Raw genomic sequence first — 15433 nt, 5'->3', positions numbered from 1 at the left:
AACATTTCTTTACCTTTATACTAGTTACACTGTATACAAAAGTATTTGAAACATCATACAGACAGATTAGCTTGTTAAATCTGTAACAGTGACCATTTTGTCGCTTGAGCACACACAAGTAAACAATTCCAACATTGCACTGCTGAGGTAAGTCAAACACGGCATAAATTGCCTGCTAGTGTGTGTATGGTGCCCTGTGATGGTCTGATGATATATCCACAGTGAATTCTGACTTTGCTCTAAGTGTTCTGGGGACATTATCCAGATCCACCTCAAGCCTGAACCGAAATGACGGTATTGTAATAGTAGTAACCTGAGACCATACAGTATATATCAAAAAGGTATATCATGAATTTATATATTCCTGTAAAGCTGCCTATGTGACAATGTGAAAAAAAAAAAAATATATATATATATATATATATAAAATATTTTAAAATATTAAATTTCATATAAAATATATAAAACGAATTTTCATTGTCATTGGGAACAAGACGTAATTAAAGTTCTGGGTGAATTTTACTTAAACTATTCATGTGAACTTAAATAGAGACCGTTAAAATTAATCTAACTCTCAATGTGTCTGTGTGTTTATTATCTATTATGCAGTTTCTTAGACAAAATACTACATGGGATTCGCATGAAAGACACCGTACATTCAAAACATATAAAAGCTCAGTACGTCATTTTAAATAAAAATGCATATACAATAATAATAAAAATGTTTGTCAGCCATAAGATGAATTAAAACTGCTTTTACAAAACATTAAAATTTTGCACATGCCAAATTGGTCCTCTTTACTCTTGGAGCAGAATTATTCCGTCTCTCACAGCTGATCTGGCCTCAGCTTTCTGAAAGTCTGCTTCTCTAAGCAGAGAGCAGTGTAGAAATGTTCCCAGCAGTGGCATATCATTTCAGAAGAGCAGGAGAGACTGTTAGTTCTGGACACTCATCCCTAGCCATGTCTCCCAGGCCTGCCCTTTCCTATGGAGTAGTTGTAACAGCTGGCACAGCAGAAGCTGGAATAGTACTTGTGTCCACACAGGCGTGCACTGACGATTAGCAGACAGTTGGCTAACTCTGGCTCGTCCACGCAATCGGGAGGCAAGCTCTGTCCGTCTTGATCTGCAGAAAAACGTTAAGAGTGTTAATCAGTCAGCAAGTTCTTGCTGTTATATAAGTATGACCCTGGTTCTAACCTGAGCTCGGGTGACATTGGTGTGGCATTTTGTATGTTCTCCCAAAAGACAATTTGCCACCTTATTGGGTATGAGGATGTGTGTGTATGATAACCCTGACTAGGAGGAAGATGTTACAGTAAATTAGCTATATAGATAATCAGCTAAAGGTGTCATAATGATGCTGGATGTTTTGCATAAATGTATTGCAGTTATCCAACACAATGTAAGAATTCCCTGGTTCTCAAATGTGAGAGGTTGTAAAGCCGAAAGGTCTTATTATTATCATTATTATTATTATTATTATTATTATTATTATTATTATTATTATTATTATTATAGTTATATCTCAGTGAAAGGGTGGTAACTGATATCATCTATAGCTGTAGTTGTTATGTTGTTTATTTATTATAGTTATAAGTTTGAATGACTAGACACATTAAATGCTGTGTTTATATACTTTAAAAATCATTATAAATAATAATTTTTGTATTTTAGAACCATGTAACTAATATTTATTATAATACAGCACAATTAATAAATTATCATTTTTATTATAATAATATGACATAATACCATAAATATCAAAAAATACCTAAAACTGAGGTTTTTCTTTTCTTTTTTTTTACTGCATTGTTCAAGAATGTCTGAGATTAGAATAAAAAAATAAATTAATACAGTCAAACAGGAAAAGCTATACCTTTGGTTACTCGAATTTCAGCAGTGGCACTGACAGCATGTGTGCCAGCGTAGGCATTGCAGGTGTACGAGCCCTCGTCTGCAGTCTGCACATTATAGAGGGTCAGAGTGCCATCTGCTGACACCTGCACCAAATGCCCATCAGATCTCACTGGCACGCCGTTCCTGCGTGGGAAGTGAGAGAAAGTAAAAATATATACTGTATGAATAAACAAATAAACTACTACTTTTACTACAAGTGTTAATCATTTACATTGTTTTGACATTGTTTTATCTAGTGTGATTTACATTTTTCTCATTTATACACCTAAGCTACTGAGAGTTAAGGGTCTTATTCAAAGGTTCAGCAGTGGCAGCTTCATGGTGCTGGGATTTGAACTCATGACTTTCCAAACACATCAACCACTGAGATATGACTTCCCTTAACCAACACATTTCTAAAGCAAATAGAAAACCTTTTATTACAAATGCATCTACAAACCTGGACCAAGCTATGTTGACATTTTCTCCAGATGCTACACACGGGAGCCGAACCACGCCTCCCTGGGACACCTGCACGTTACTGGGAGCTGTGGTGATCTTCAGGTCCCCTGGAGGCAGAGTAGAAACACAGCTGTGCCATTCACGCTGTACAGAGTGTAGGGATATTAATAAATCATTTTAGATTACTAACCTGAGACTCTGAGCTGGATTTGCAGTTGCTCCAGCTGTTGACTGCTGGAGGCTGTGCAGGTATAGATGCCTGAATCGTCAGATGTGAGGTTGTTAATTACCAGGGTGCCATCTGAGTGCTGAGAGTGCCTGTAATTGAGTATTAAACAAGAGAGTGGAAACACACACACACACACACACACACACACACACACACACACACAGTCAAAAATCTAACACTTCAACTCAGAACACACGTTGTTGATTTTTTTCATATAACACAACACCTTTTCCTGTTTAGCAGTTGCTCTAATAATAAATAGGAGTCACTATAGTCAACAGTTTATCACTGTTTATGAAATGTACAGATCAAATGATGTAAAGAGACAGGTGGCTTGGCCTCACGACCACACTAGAGGGCAGCAGAGAGCAACCAGACGCATTATTAGACAGACTTTGGCCACCAGAGGACGGTAAAGAGCACCTTCTTTCTTATAATCAGCACCACCTGTGACTAGGTCTGTTTATGAAGACCTCTCCAACCTCCCAGTGCTTAGTCTCAAGTCTATGTGTTGGTCGTTTAAATCCCAGCTGGTAATTCTTTGTCTGGCTTGGTTAGCTAACTCCTTAGATCTGTGAAGCTCTCAGTGTAGGTATTTAAGTATATACATACAGAGATATATTACAGTCTTAGTCCATGCTGAATATTTAGAGGGCTTTTTCATGTTTTAGCTTGTTCTGCACATGAGTTCTTCCCTGTCTGTCTGGGAGGCTCACTCAGGCTATGTCCACACTAATGCACTTTCGTTTCAAACCGCATACTTTTCGTTTTGGCCTTCCGTCCACACTGACACGGCGTTTTGTCAACGAAACACATGCTTTTTGAGAAGAAAAAAGCGTTGCCCTGTGGCCTGCGAAAACCGAGGCTTTCGGAAACGATGATGCAGTTGTAGTCACGTGATGCAGTCACGTGACCTTTTCAGGCAATATTACTAATAATACGTATTTCCTCAATATTTTGGCATATTCATTTTGGCACGTCTCCCAGTCTGTGCTCTCGAATGCTTTTGCAACTTTATACTCCTGTGTTACTCTTAACAGAAACTCCACCTCACTGTCGATCCATTAAAAAAAAAAACCTCTTTTTCTGTCCCTTCCTTCGACGTTGCGGCAACGTTTCAAAGAGCCGGAAAGTGAAAAAAACGCCAGGTGTTGAATGTCTTACATTTTACACGTGGAGTACAGGGGCGTAAGGGTTTGCAGATGTTTCAGTGTAGATGAGAAACTTTTTGAAAATGGTCGTGTGAACATGGAGCATTTATAGATGAAAACGCCATTTTCAAATGAATCCAGATCAGTGTAGATGTAGTCTTGATGAAGTTCTTGACTCTGATTGCTGGAGACCAGGGTTTACACCCAGCACAAACAAATCCCCCATTACAAAGTACCTTGGACCTAGTTATAGATCCTGGGTATGTTTTATGGACAACTACCTGTTTAAAGATGAACACAAACAGTTCTCTCCTCAGCAACCCAATTACACTATAAAAGAACACAGAATTCCTTCCAGTTTTAATCTCCATTATAAACTTTAGACTGCTTTTTTGGTAGATAGCTTTTTACATACTGGTTTTTAATTTAAAATTAACTTAATAAAGACAGGTTGGGGTGTAAAATCTTACAAATGCTACAATAAAAAGAGCCACTGTGTTTTTTACTTTATTTTGTCCCTGTCTGCACATGCACAAATACCTGAGTGTGTTGAGAGCAGCTCCATTTTTTGTCCACTGTATGATGACTGAATTAGCAGCTGAAGCAGGGAGGATCGTGCAGTGTAGCCTTGCAATGTGACCTGCACGAGCATTTAGCAGCGCCGATTCTGACCGGTCAATACTGAACCTAAGAAAAAGCACAAGCAAGCAATCAGCTGTATTTATAGATGTATATAAATGCTGTATATAAAGCAGTGTGTTTTGGTGTATACAGATTCTAGTTATGTATGTAATATCGAGTACCTTGCAGGGACAATTACCGAGTCTGCAGAATCTGGTCTACCTGCCCCATCTTTTGGCTCTACAACAATAAAACAATGCTGTATGAATTCAGCAGTGCAAAACACTAAGAACAAGTATATACATCCTCATGGACATCATAGTACAAGGAGAAGTAAATCTGTATTGGCCAAGGATGAGTGTTAGATGTAGTCCTACTTTCAGTTCAGCATAACTCCCATACTGTTAAAGAGCAGCAGGTGGGATTTACCTGAGACAGACAGATAAATGTAGCGGTGATCTCGCTCACGGTGTCGTGTAGCCACGCATAACAGCCAGCCAGAGTCCTTAATCCTTACTGGGCCCATAAAAAGTGAGCCGTTCGGCTGCTGTTTATGTCTGTATTCAAAAAAGGAACACCAACAGCAAGAAAAAAAAGAAAAAAAAGAGAGAAGACTTCTGTGAACAGGTTGTGTCAGGTTTTGCAAAATTACTAAATACATTTATTTATTGTAATGTTTTATCAGTTTGTTAGAAACATCTGCCAAACAAGCTAGTACCTGTTACTGTCACAAATGACTTCCTTAAGAAGGCATAGTGGCTCCTAGAATTCCAAGTGCTTCTAACATGCTTTTTCCATGTGCTTTCCTTGTGTTATCGTTTCGGTTTTATTTATTTTCACTTCATTATTAAGTTCATTCCACAGTGTAAATATATACAGTTTAGACACTTAGTCATCATTTGTTCTTGTTTCTTTGTTCTCATCTGTTACTTCTCAATGTTTAGGCTTTTTTTTGCCAGCCCAGTTACCTCATGTGTTTTTGTCCAAGCTCCTTCTACCTCCTTTTGGTTTTATTTTTATCCTTAATTCCATCTTTCTATGTTTGCATACCGGACAGACGGGAAAAGCATTTCACTGCAAGTCATACTCTGTATTTATGTGTATGTGACAAATAAAATTTGATTTGATTTAGTTTGATTTGGCCCAACTACGCTTTTTTATAGTATACGCTTTTTTTTTGTTATATCCTTGGCATACCTGTAGTCATACCCTGTTTTCCTTATATCTCTTTGTTTCGAGTCATCACATTTCTTCATTATGCTATAGCAGCTACTGCAAGCTACCTCTACCTTTCTCTTTCAGTGAATGAACGGCTTGTCGTGTTACACAGAAAGCATAATTTTCTGTGGTAGCCTAGTGTTTAAGGTGTTGAATTACTAATCGGACGATTGCGAGTTTGATTCCAAGGTCCAACAATCTGCCACCTCTGGGCCCCTGGGCAAGGCCCTCAAACCTCAATTGCTCAAATGAGATAAAAATGTAAGTTGCTCTGTACTGTAGATATCCCTGTTTAAGAAGACTTTTTTTTTCTGACTATTACAAAACACCAAAGAAATAAACGTTTCCTTCACTATATTAAAGAATAACATTTTTAACATTTTTAATCCATTTATGTGGCAAACCCACTATACCAGTCCTTGTGGAAGTTGAAATAAAATGGACATAAATTAGAGCAAACACTTTATGACAAATACATAGTGAAATTCGGTGGATCAAATGCTTTCACCAGTCATAGAAATACTGATATAAACTGCTTAAAAATAATTAGGCATCACTTTTTAAATCAATATAAATCAACCTTTTTTATTATAAAAAATCTAATGGTAATCTATAGAACACTGACATAAGCTGTTCATATATTCCCAATAATTAAATGTGTTAATTAGCCTTTAAAGGTGGGGTGCACAATGTTCGAAAGCCAATGTTGACATTTGAAATCACCAAAACAAACACGCCCCTAACCCAAATGGGTGTCACCTCTGTTTTGGTAGCTCCGCCCACACATACATACACAACCCAGGCAACTATTATAGTCGGCCCGACTCAGTTTTCTGAAGCATTTCTCAAACATCGTGCACCCCACCTTTAAAGTACAAGCTAAGTAATATACAAGATGACCAGGTCTAACAGAATGAAACATGAAACAAACTCTTATATGCAGAACTAATATGACAAGATTTAATGAAAGAACGGATGCTGTACTAACCTGGAAGGATCCAGAAGAACACCGTCTCTTCTCCACTCGACTGTCACAGTAGAGGATGGAGGTGGGTTCACTTTGCACGGCAACACCACCCACTGGCCCACTATACCCTCCACCGTAGATGGATCCGACTTGTCTATACTCACACCCACAGCAGGCCAACTGAAGCAGAGGAGGCCAAAGGAGAAGGAAAGGAGAAGGAAAAAAAACAAGGCAAGACAGAGAGATTTGACAGGAAAGACATGCAGGAAGAAAAAAGAGACAGAACAATGGAGAGAAGGGGAGAAATTTACTTTATGCTGTACTATTGGCCACCAATGCAAGCATAAAGTTTAGCTTTGTCCACGCTACAGCCACAGAAACTCAGACTTCTGTTCCAGTCTAAAGAGCAGACTTCCTTTAGACTACGCAGGACAGAGGTTACATATGCCTCAGCCAGGGCTGTCATGCATTTTACTCTTTCAGCTCACTTCAGTGCCCAAAATCGCAAGATAAATCCAGAGAGTATGAGTCCAGGCAGTGTACAGTAGGTTTGCCCTGTGGTAGAAGGCTGACCATCACCAAAGTCTTGTTAATTGCACCAAGTGGCATGTTTTATGAGGCCATGCTGTCCACATGAATACAACACAGCAGCTTGAGTAGCAATTTACTAAAAATGTGGCTCATTTTATGCACTAAACCAACACAAATTCTGGGACACTCGGCTAAAATGAATGAGTAACAACAAGCTCTATATTCTCTAGGTAATTTTTATACTTACAGAATGGCATAAAAACTATTACACAAAAAGTTTATATATATATTTTTTACCAGGATCTTTACATTTGGTTAATGCCATAATCAGTTTGATCATTAGATATACTACAAAAAGTGCTACAAATAATATTTGCTTCAACAGCAAGCAAAAACAAGCAGTATTAAGTTCAACACCACTGGCTGACAGTGTGATGTAACCACTATATATATAACAAATATATATTTATAGCTGTAAATAAACAACAATTCTACAGACTACCACTAATTAATTAATTGTCGTCATCATCCTCATCACTTAAGCCTAGTATATTTTGGCTACATTTATTTGTGCACCCAATTAATAGGTTGGCACGTAATAAACCACGGCAACACTAAAATAGTAGTATGTGCTGCATCGTGTGCTGTTTTTTTAAAGCTGCAAAATAATAAAGTCATATTATTAAAGCAAATTTGCAGTGATTAATGATATTACAACTAGACCTATACAACTAGACCTATACAACGTCTTTTCTTTCATATAACATTGTATTAGTTTTTCAAATGTTTGTTGTCTCTGGTTTTACTGTTACACTATATTATATCTGACAGCAAAGAAAACTACTTTTTCTGAGGTTAAAGGCAATTTTTCTTGTTTAAAGAAAGCAGTTTAAAAGTTATTAAATACTGTATATATCCGATGCTTTTTATTGAGGAAATATCTGGCAACCTTGTCAGAGTGAAGGTTTTGACCCTAAATACAGCCCTAAATGAATGCATAGAGGTACATGGATCGGTTATAGAAAGAATCTACAGGTAGAAGGTGAAAAAATGATGCTGAAAGAAACATAATGTGTAACTATGAGCTAAAATGAAGTTGGTAGTAGGAGTGGGTCAATAATATCAAGTTGTCATGAATCTTCGAAATACAGTATAATTTCTACTGTGGTTCATGATTTATTCCACAATCTCTGACTTTTGAAGTTTGTGAGAAGATTCATATTGCTCCACACCTAAAAAGCACACCTTCGGAGAGACACACACAGAAGCAGCAATGGTGGGGCATTACAGCAGGTTCCTTTATTAATTGCACTGAATAACATCAGTGAAGACAGGCCGTTGAAGACACCACACTTACATGGTGTTGTAAAAGACAGAAGAAGATGGAAAATGGAGAATTAAAAAAACTGAACTACCAGGCTGACACTAAAACTCTAAACACAAACTGAAGTGCAAATTGGTGAAATAGGCAAAATTGTACAGCAGGAGAAATGTACCAGTCCCAGAAAGCTCAGCAATGTCCAACAGGGCCACAGTGAGTATAGTCTTCTGTGCAACTTGTGTGTGTAGCACCAGAGGAGAAAAGTGTCTTGATTTATGTCCCTGATTAATATGTGCAGAAATGTACGCAAATTTAAGCCATCCTTTACATGATGTATGTGTACGTGTATGTGTAATATGTATATTAAATCACTAGACAACTATGAATGTGTTTATTTTTAATCTAAGCTTTGATTGCAATATAAATGCAGAATGTTGTACAAGGAAAATTACATGTGGGAAATCTTTTTTGTGACCACCGATGCAGAAAATGTGATATTCAATCAAATCTGCTCCTATATCTCTTTTATTTTAGTGATAATAATGACCAAAATATTTTATGCATCGATTTGCTTACGCATGAACCTCATCAGTCATCATTGTTTACTCTTACTATTATTTTTTTAAATCAATGATGTTTTAATAGCCAGATTCACAATTAGTAGCCACAGCTTAGTTGTTCGTTATTGATTGTGACGGTTAACACGGTCATATTTAGTTCAATATATTTCTATTAACTGGGGTGACAGAAATACTGTACCACCTCAAAATAAATTACATTAAAAATAGAATTTTAAAATAGGAACAAGATTTCATTTAAAGTCTAACGTGAAAATGTTTTAGCCTTCTGGCTATAATGTAATCAGAATTCTGGTCTAAAATGGGCTGGAAAATGCTTCTCTGCAAGCAACAATCCAGCACTGTAATTGATTTACATCCAACTAAGTTAGTAATATTCCTGTGTTACACTACTAATTTTGCATGATGATGAGCGTGACCATGTTCAGCGCTACCAGAGTGAGTACATCCTGGGTCTGTGTGTATAAATCTACATGTGTTTATGAAAAGGGGCCAGATTGTAGATGTGTTAAAGGGGCTTTCTACACCTGGTCACTTCATGCGTTTTCTGTGATCGGATAGCTACAGTATCTGGGTGAAAGATCTGAGCCAACCCTTGCGAGTGACGTACTTCCGTTTGGGGGGAGTAAAGCGCTGACGTATGTGGTTTCAACAACCACATTTACACCTCTGCAGTTTCATCTGAAATGCATCCCAGACCACCTTCTGAAGTGGTTTGAACGATCAGGTTTATATCCGTCTCGAAAACGTTTCGGAGGGCATTTAGACCTGGTCTTTTTACGATCGGGTTAGCTATCCGACCACAGAAAACGCATGACGTGACCAGGTGTAAAAAGCCTAAAAGTGTCTATGTTATGTGTTTGAGTGAGCATGTGTGAGCATGTGTGAGCATGTGTGTGTGTGTGTGTGTGTGATCATCTCTGAGAGAAAAGAGCAGTGTCAGGCTCCTCAGGTTGGTATAGAGGGCGCTGTGTGCAGCCAGAACTGCTCCTGCACAGCACTCTTACCTGTTATTAGGGCTGCTAGCCTGCACATCTCTTTGCGCTGGCCTGCGCCCCGCCGATTGAAACCAGTGGCGATGGGATTGCAGAGATGTGCTATCACCTGGCCAGATTTGGCTCCAATCAGTGCTGTGTGATGTGGAGACAGTCCTCTGGTTCTGGCAGGTCTGCTGGCACTCCTCCATAGTGGCGAAGTTGTTGCTGTTGCCAGGGCAGCCGCCGTACCAGAAGTGTACGCAGCGGGACGAGGCAGGGTCGTAGTAATATCGAGCAGTCCACTCATCACACAACCCAGCCGTGTGGGGCAGATCACATGGAGCACGCTGAGCTGGTGAAACAGCAACACATAACATACAGATAAATATTCTCTCTTATCATTGCATTGTTTCTATATTATTTGTATGTTTAGAATTCATGTTTTAGAAAAAAAAGTGCTTGTCAAATTAATTGCAATCTTAATATTTTACTTCTTAAACACCCCACACTTTTACTACAAGTAACTCACCTGTTCCATTCGATTACTGCTGCTTCTTTCTTAAATTTTCTATTAATTCTTTTTTAACTCAGTTCTTAAATTTGGTTCATTTATATGCAAAGTCTAGTCACTGTATTCAGCTGTAAATGTGACTAACAAAAATCTTGAATTTTGAATGTTAAAAAACCATGATAAAAATTTTGCCTGATATGGAGCACTATTAAAATATACATTAGGGATGTACAACAATGACGTATGCCAATCTATCCAGTACTCCAAATATCCATAACTGTATAGATCTGTAATTGAAGTTAAACCAAGTATCGTGGCCTGAACCGGAAAGGTATTTATTTATTTATTTGTTCATTTATTTATTTTGCATCTGTTTGCTACAGATTTGTTGTTTATATTATGAAGCACTATATTTGTAACTTACCCCTGCCAGGTGGAACAGGGCAGCCTTCTCCATTAGTACCACGAGCTGTAGTCACTCCATCAAAACAGCAGCCATATGTGGACCTGCCGCACACCTTATGCTCCGACTGACAGTGGAGACAAAAAGAGACAAGAGATTCAGGGAGAAAAGCTAGAGATAATGTTCATACTGCATAATACGGTACATAAAAACCAGGAGATGCTCACAGCTGGGACAGAGAGGTCATATTCTGGGCAGCCCTCCTTATTGGGTCCATGTGCCGGAGTCACACTGTCCTGACAACAGCCATACCTAACAGATGTGATCAGTACACAGGGCAGGGAGTCGTCACAAAACTGGCATGCATAACAGCTACATTAAAATGAAAAACTTTGAAATTACGTTCAATAAAAATGGACCGATACAAACACAGGAAACATCTGCTTGGTTCTGGTTCATTACTGAATATGCAAATATTATATAGTGTAAATTATAAATTGCATTGTATTAATATTTAATAAAAATGTTTTTTTTATATTTATATATACATACTTTATTCTTTTTTAAATATTATCTACAAATATTTTTATTAATATACTAGTAAAAATTACATTCATTTTTGAAATAAGGGAACTTCAATAGCAACTAATGTCTTTAAAAATAAAATGGCTATGCTTACAGCTTGTTTCAGACCACATAAAGAAACATGGCGCAAAAGTAGAAATAAGAGAATAGAAGCCTTTATTTTGTCACATGTACATTACGGCACAGTGAAATTCTTTCTTTAGATATGCCAACTTTGGAGGTTGAGGTCAGAGCACAGGGTCAGCCACGATACAGCACCCCTGGAGCAGAGAGGATTAAGGGCCTTGCTCAAGGGCCCAATAGTGGCAGCTTGGCAGTGCAGGGGCTCGAACCTCGATCCTCCAATCAACAAACCAGAGCCTTAACCACCACTGCCAAAAACAGTCACTACTTATTTTTAGTTTATCTTCAGCATTCAAGTCACATGTTCAGCAGTAGAAGCAGTGCATAGCTCACAATCAAAAGGGGGTTATAAATCTTCATGCACATGATGAGGTGACTGAGAGCCAAATTGGATTTGTAGAAATTATGCACCTTGGAATACGATGTTAATAATGTGAGCTATTTCTGCACTGCTGAAGGACTGGACAAGTTTGTGGCACAGACTGTTCATTACAAATTCTATATGCTTCATGTGTCATACCTTAGGCTTAAAGCAAAAGAAAAATATTCTAATAACTTGTGTAATTTTAATTTAACTCCGGTGTCTTTCTGTAAATAATGTCAGACTGCATTTCCATTCAAGTGTGCAGACTGTGATATAATGTGATTCTGGCTGGCTATTTTGTCCAATACTATTTTAAATTGCTTCTTTTTTATAACTGAATAAAATAAATTTGCACATTTGAGTACCTGGTGTGGATACAGGATGATGTTTGGGAACAGCCCTGACCATGAGGTCCACTGGCTGGAGTCACACCATCATGGCAACATCCAAACGCTGTCTGATGGCAGTAAGGAACGTCCCGCTGGAGAACTGAGTGAGACAGGGTGAGGGAAACAGAGTGAAAGGTAAACAACTGAGAAAGAAACAGCGTTTGTTGTATGATAATATTGAAAACAAAAGCAAAAGGAGACAATAATGCATTGTGAAATAGAGAGAAAAACCTAAAGAGAAATTGCTGGATATTTCATTGGGATAAGTGCAAACAGAAACTGAAAGAGAAAGAGAAATAGTCAAAAAGAGAATGGCCTGAGCACAAAAACAGACAAAACAAAAGACTGAGATGAGACAGATGTGCATGCAGACACATGTAGGCACATGATAATTTGATTATACTGTAGTAATCTGAAGCCTCCTCATTTCCAGAGCACCAGTACACAAAACAGCAATCCCAGAAGCTAATAAAACATGACGACATCCGAGCGGCCAGGACTCGCACAGGCAACACTGAGAGCGAAAAGGCCACAGTCGATTACCTCGCAACTATTTTAATCACACAGTAAGACCCCTGAAAAACATGCCAATCAAGGCCGGTTCATTAGTGCAGTAACAGAGGAGTGATGCAGTGCACTGCTGGGAAAAACAGGAGAAGGGAGAGATGTGAGGACAAAAGGGAGCAGAAGAGCTGAGGTGTAAGAAGAAAATCACAGCTGGGTAAAAGATGAGGGAGAGACCTGTGGTTGTTTCCTCAGGATTGTAAGGGTAGAAACCGAATATAGTGTTGTCGTATCCTCGTGTGTCTTGCATGCTGGGCACCACTGTTTAATATGAGCAGAAGAAAAAAAATCAAAATGTGCATAAACCATTTCTGTTACGCTAGTGGTTACTTATGCTTTTCACTGCATATAATTACATACTGATGCTAAAACACTGATTTATCAAAGATAAATTGTGTCCACCAGAGAGGAAAAACAAAACCAGCTTCAAAGAGGAAAACTGGTCTAGGATAAGTTCATGACGTCCTACAAGTCTGCGCAAATTGAAACAGGAAACTGTTAGATACTTAAAACTAAAATAGATGGACTTTCCCTAGTTTGTGTGTTTGTGAGCAAGAGAGACAGAGAGACAGACAGACAGACAGAGAGAGAGAGAGAGAGAGAGAGAGAGAGAGAGAGAGAGAGAGAGAGAGAGAGAAAGAGAGAGCTCAAATTACTTTCAGAACTCAAAGGAAATTAGACAACCTCCAAAAGTGCTCCCAGGTGTTCTCACTGCCTATAAACAGGGTGGTGGGAAGAAAGAAAAATGGCCCATACATTTTATCAATATATGATCATTTTTATACTTACACCAGCCTCTATTTTTTTTCTCTTTGGTTTCGTTTTCAATTTTTCATAAAGTTTTTTCTATTTCAAATAAAAATGTGAGAAACCAGAAAGCATCAGTCCTGAAGACATTCTTATGGTCCTTCTTAAGTTGCATGAACTGGACAGGATCGTATTGGATCAGTAGTAAAGTGAAGTGAATGGAATAAACCTGTTAAACAGTATTGTTGTATCAGATCATATACTACATATTGAGAAATTTACCATATTGTCTTGGGAGATTCACACCCCCAGTGCCTACAGTACAGGAAAATGAGTGTGTTCGATTCTGGTGACGTGAGAGTGCAAGTAAAATAGAACAGTATGTATTGGACTCTGGTGCTTTAAACCATCAAGCTAATTAATGGAAGTGATAAAATCCTATGTTCTTAATATGTGTGTGTGTGTGTGTGTGTGTGTGTGTGTGTGTGTGTGTGGTAGGCATGTACCCTGAGGGCTGTAGCAGGGCTGGGTGTTGCAGTTCTCCACAGTAGAGGGTTTGGGAAAGGTGTTACAATGCTCCACCCCGTAAATGTTTCTCTGTGAGTCTGAACAGATTACCTGCCGCTCCCGAAGCCCCGAGCTACAGCTCTTAGAACACTAATAGAGAGAGAGAAAAAGAGCGCATATAAATTCTGAGCTTAAAATTGTATATAAACAAACATCTTATATAAAAACATCAATTGCTAGAAATTTAAATGCTACAATAGAGAACATCTCACCAGCCCCCAGTCACCAACATGCCAGCCAACCCGGGTTACGCAGACAGGCATCTCACAGGTCTGTGTGCTTGGTGGCTTGGGAAGACTGGCACACATATAATCTGCAACACGATTTCCCCCTGCTGAACCCACACACATCACCTCTCTTGTCTGCTCTCCAGAGCCACATGTCACGGAGCACTGCATGCACACAGTTAACGCACATAACTATAGATATGCACTGTCGATAAATGAGGCTTCTGATCTCCTGAATACTGTTTTGATTTTTCTGGGCCATAATTGAGCTCCTCCCAAGCAGTTACAGAGCTGTTTTGCTGTGTTTGCTTGAGGTTGCTGACTTCTAAAATTTAGATAAACGGTTTTAGTTATCAACACACTGAATAGCAGGAAATCACCACCTGACCCTGTCGACTCACCAGCCAGGAAATAGCTCCAAAACAAGGACACTATTATAGCTGAGATAGAGAATGTACATAGTGGCACACTAGAGAACCTGAATTCAGAATCTCAGGCCACATGTACATCTTATTGTCATATCAGATTTTTTTTTAAATACTGTATACTATCAGATTATTTAGCCAAATACAGATTTACATTTAGTGAAAACTGCCCATGTAAAACAAGCATTTACCTGACGACACACATGCTTACCTGGCTCCATGAAGACATGCTGTACTGTGCACAATGCTGCATGTTGCAGGTTTGCTGGCTGACGGGTTTGGGAGTGTAAGCCTCACACAAAGAGTCTTCTACCGGCCGTCTTCCAGACACATCGTGAGACACACACTCTACTTGGCGTACCTGAGTGCCCCCACCGCACGTCACAGAGCACCGAGTCCATTCATTGACCTTCCAACTGTGACACACACACACACCAAAAATCCAACTCCAATCAGCACAAGGATTAGTGTTAGATGATGATAATGAGTATAATATGAACTGTGCCCAAAGCTTAGCTAACACATGCAAATACCGCAGATCTACCCCAAAGCAGCACCGTGCACGGCACAGAAC

The 15433-nt window shown here is 38.7% G+C and overlaps 1 protein-coding gene across 3 annotated transcripts in view; it reads right to left on the bottom strand.

The window, feature by feature from the left end:
• Nucleotides 1-15433, bottom strand: part of paplna (papilin a, proteoglycan-like sulfated glycoprotein) — a 29348-nt gene continuing 13915 nt past the window's right edge. For all 3 annotated transcript variants that reach the window (XM_047821553.1, XM_027172500.2, XM_027172502.2), the window contains 16 exons: nt 15071-15275; nt 14420-14599; nt 14147-14297; nt 13071-13154; nt 12306-12429; nt 11096-11180; nt 10890-10995; nt 9985-10306; nt 6569-6727; nt 4792-4919; nt 4545-4602; nt 4282-4428; nt 2552-2679; nt 2360-2468; nt 1880-2043; nt 1-1126 (listed from right to left, as the gene is read on the bottom strand). In XM_047821553.1, coding sequence (XP_047677509.1) covers nt 957-1126; nt 1880-2043; nt 2360-2468; nt 2552-2679; nt 4282-4428; nt 4545-4602; nt 4792-4919; nt 6569-6727; nt 9985-10306; nt 10890-10995; nt 11096-11180; nt 12306-12429; nt 13071-13154; nt 14147-14297; nt 14420-14599; nt 15071-15275 — 2320 coding nt within the window. In that variant the 3' untranslated portion in view covers nt 1-956. The remainder of the gene's footprint in view (nt 1127-1879; nt 2044-2359; nt 2469-2551; nt 2680-4281; nt 4429-4544; nt 4603-4791; nt 4920-6568; nt 6728-9984; nt 10307-10889; nt 10996-11095; nt 11181-12305; nt 12430-13070; nt 13155-14146; nt 14298-14419; nt 14600-15070; nt 15276-15433) is intronic.

This window comes from Tachysurus fulvidraco, chromosome 12 (genome assembly GCF_022655615.1).
Source record: "Tachysurus fulvidraco isolate hzauxx_2018 chromosome 12, HZAU_PFXX_2.0, whole genome shotgun sequence".
Lineage (NCBI taxonomy): Eukaryota > Metazoa > Chordata > Actinopteri > Siluriformes > Bagridae > Tachysurus > Tachysurus fulvidraco.
Note: the sequence above shows the minus strand (reverse complement) of the source record. Positions and strands in the feature narration are given on the sequence as shown.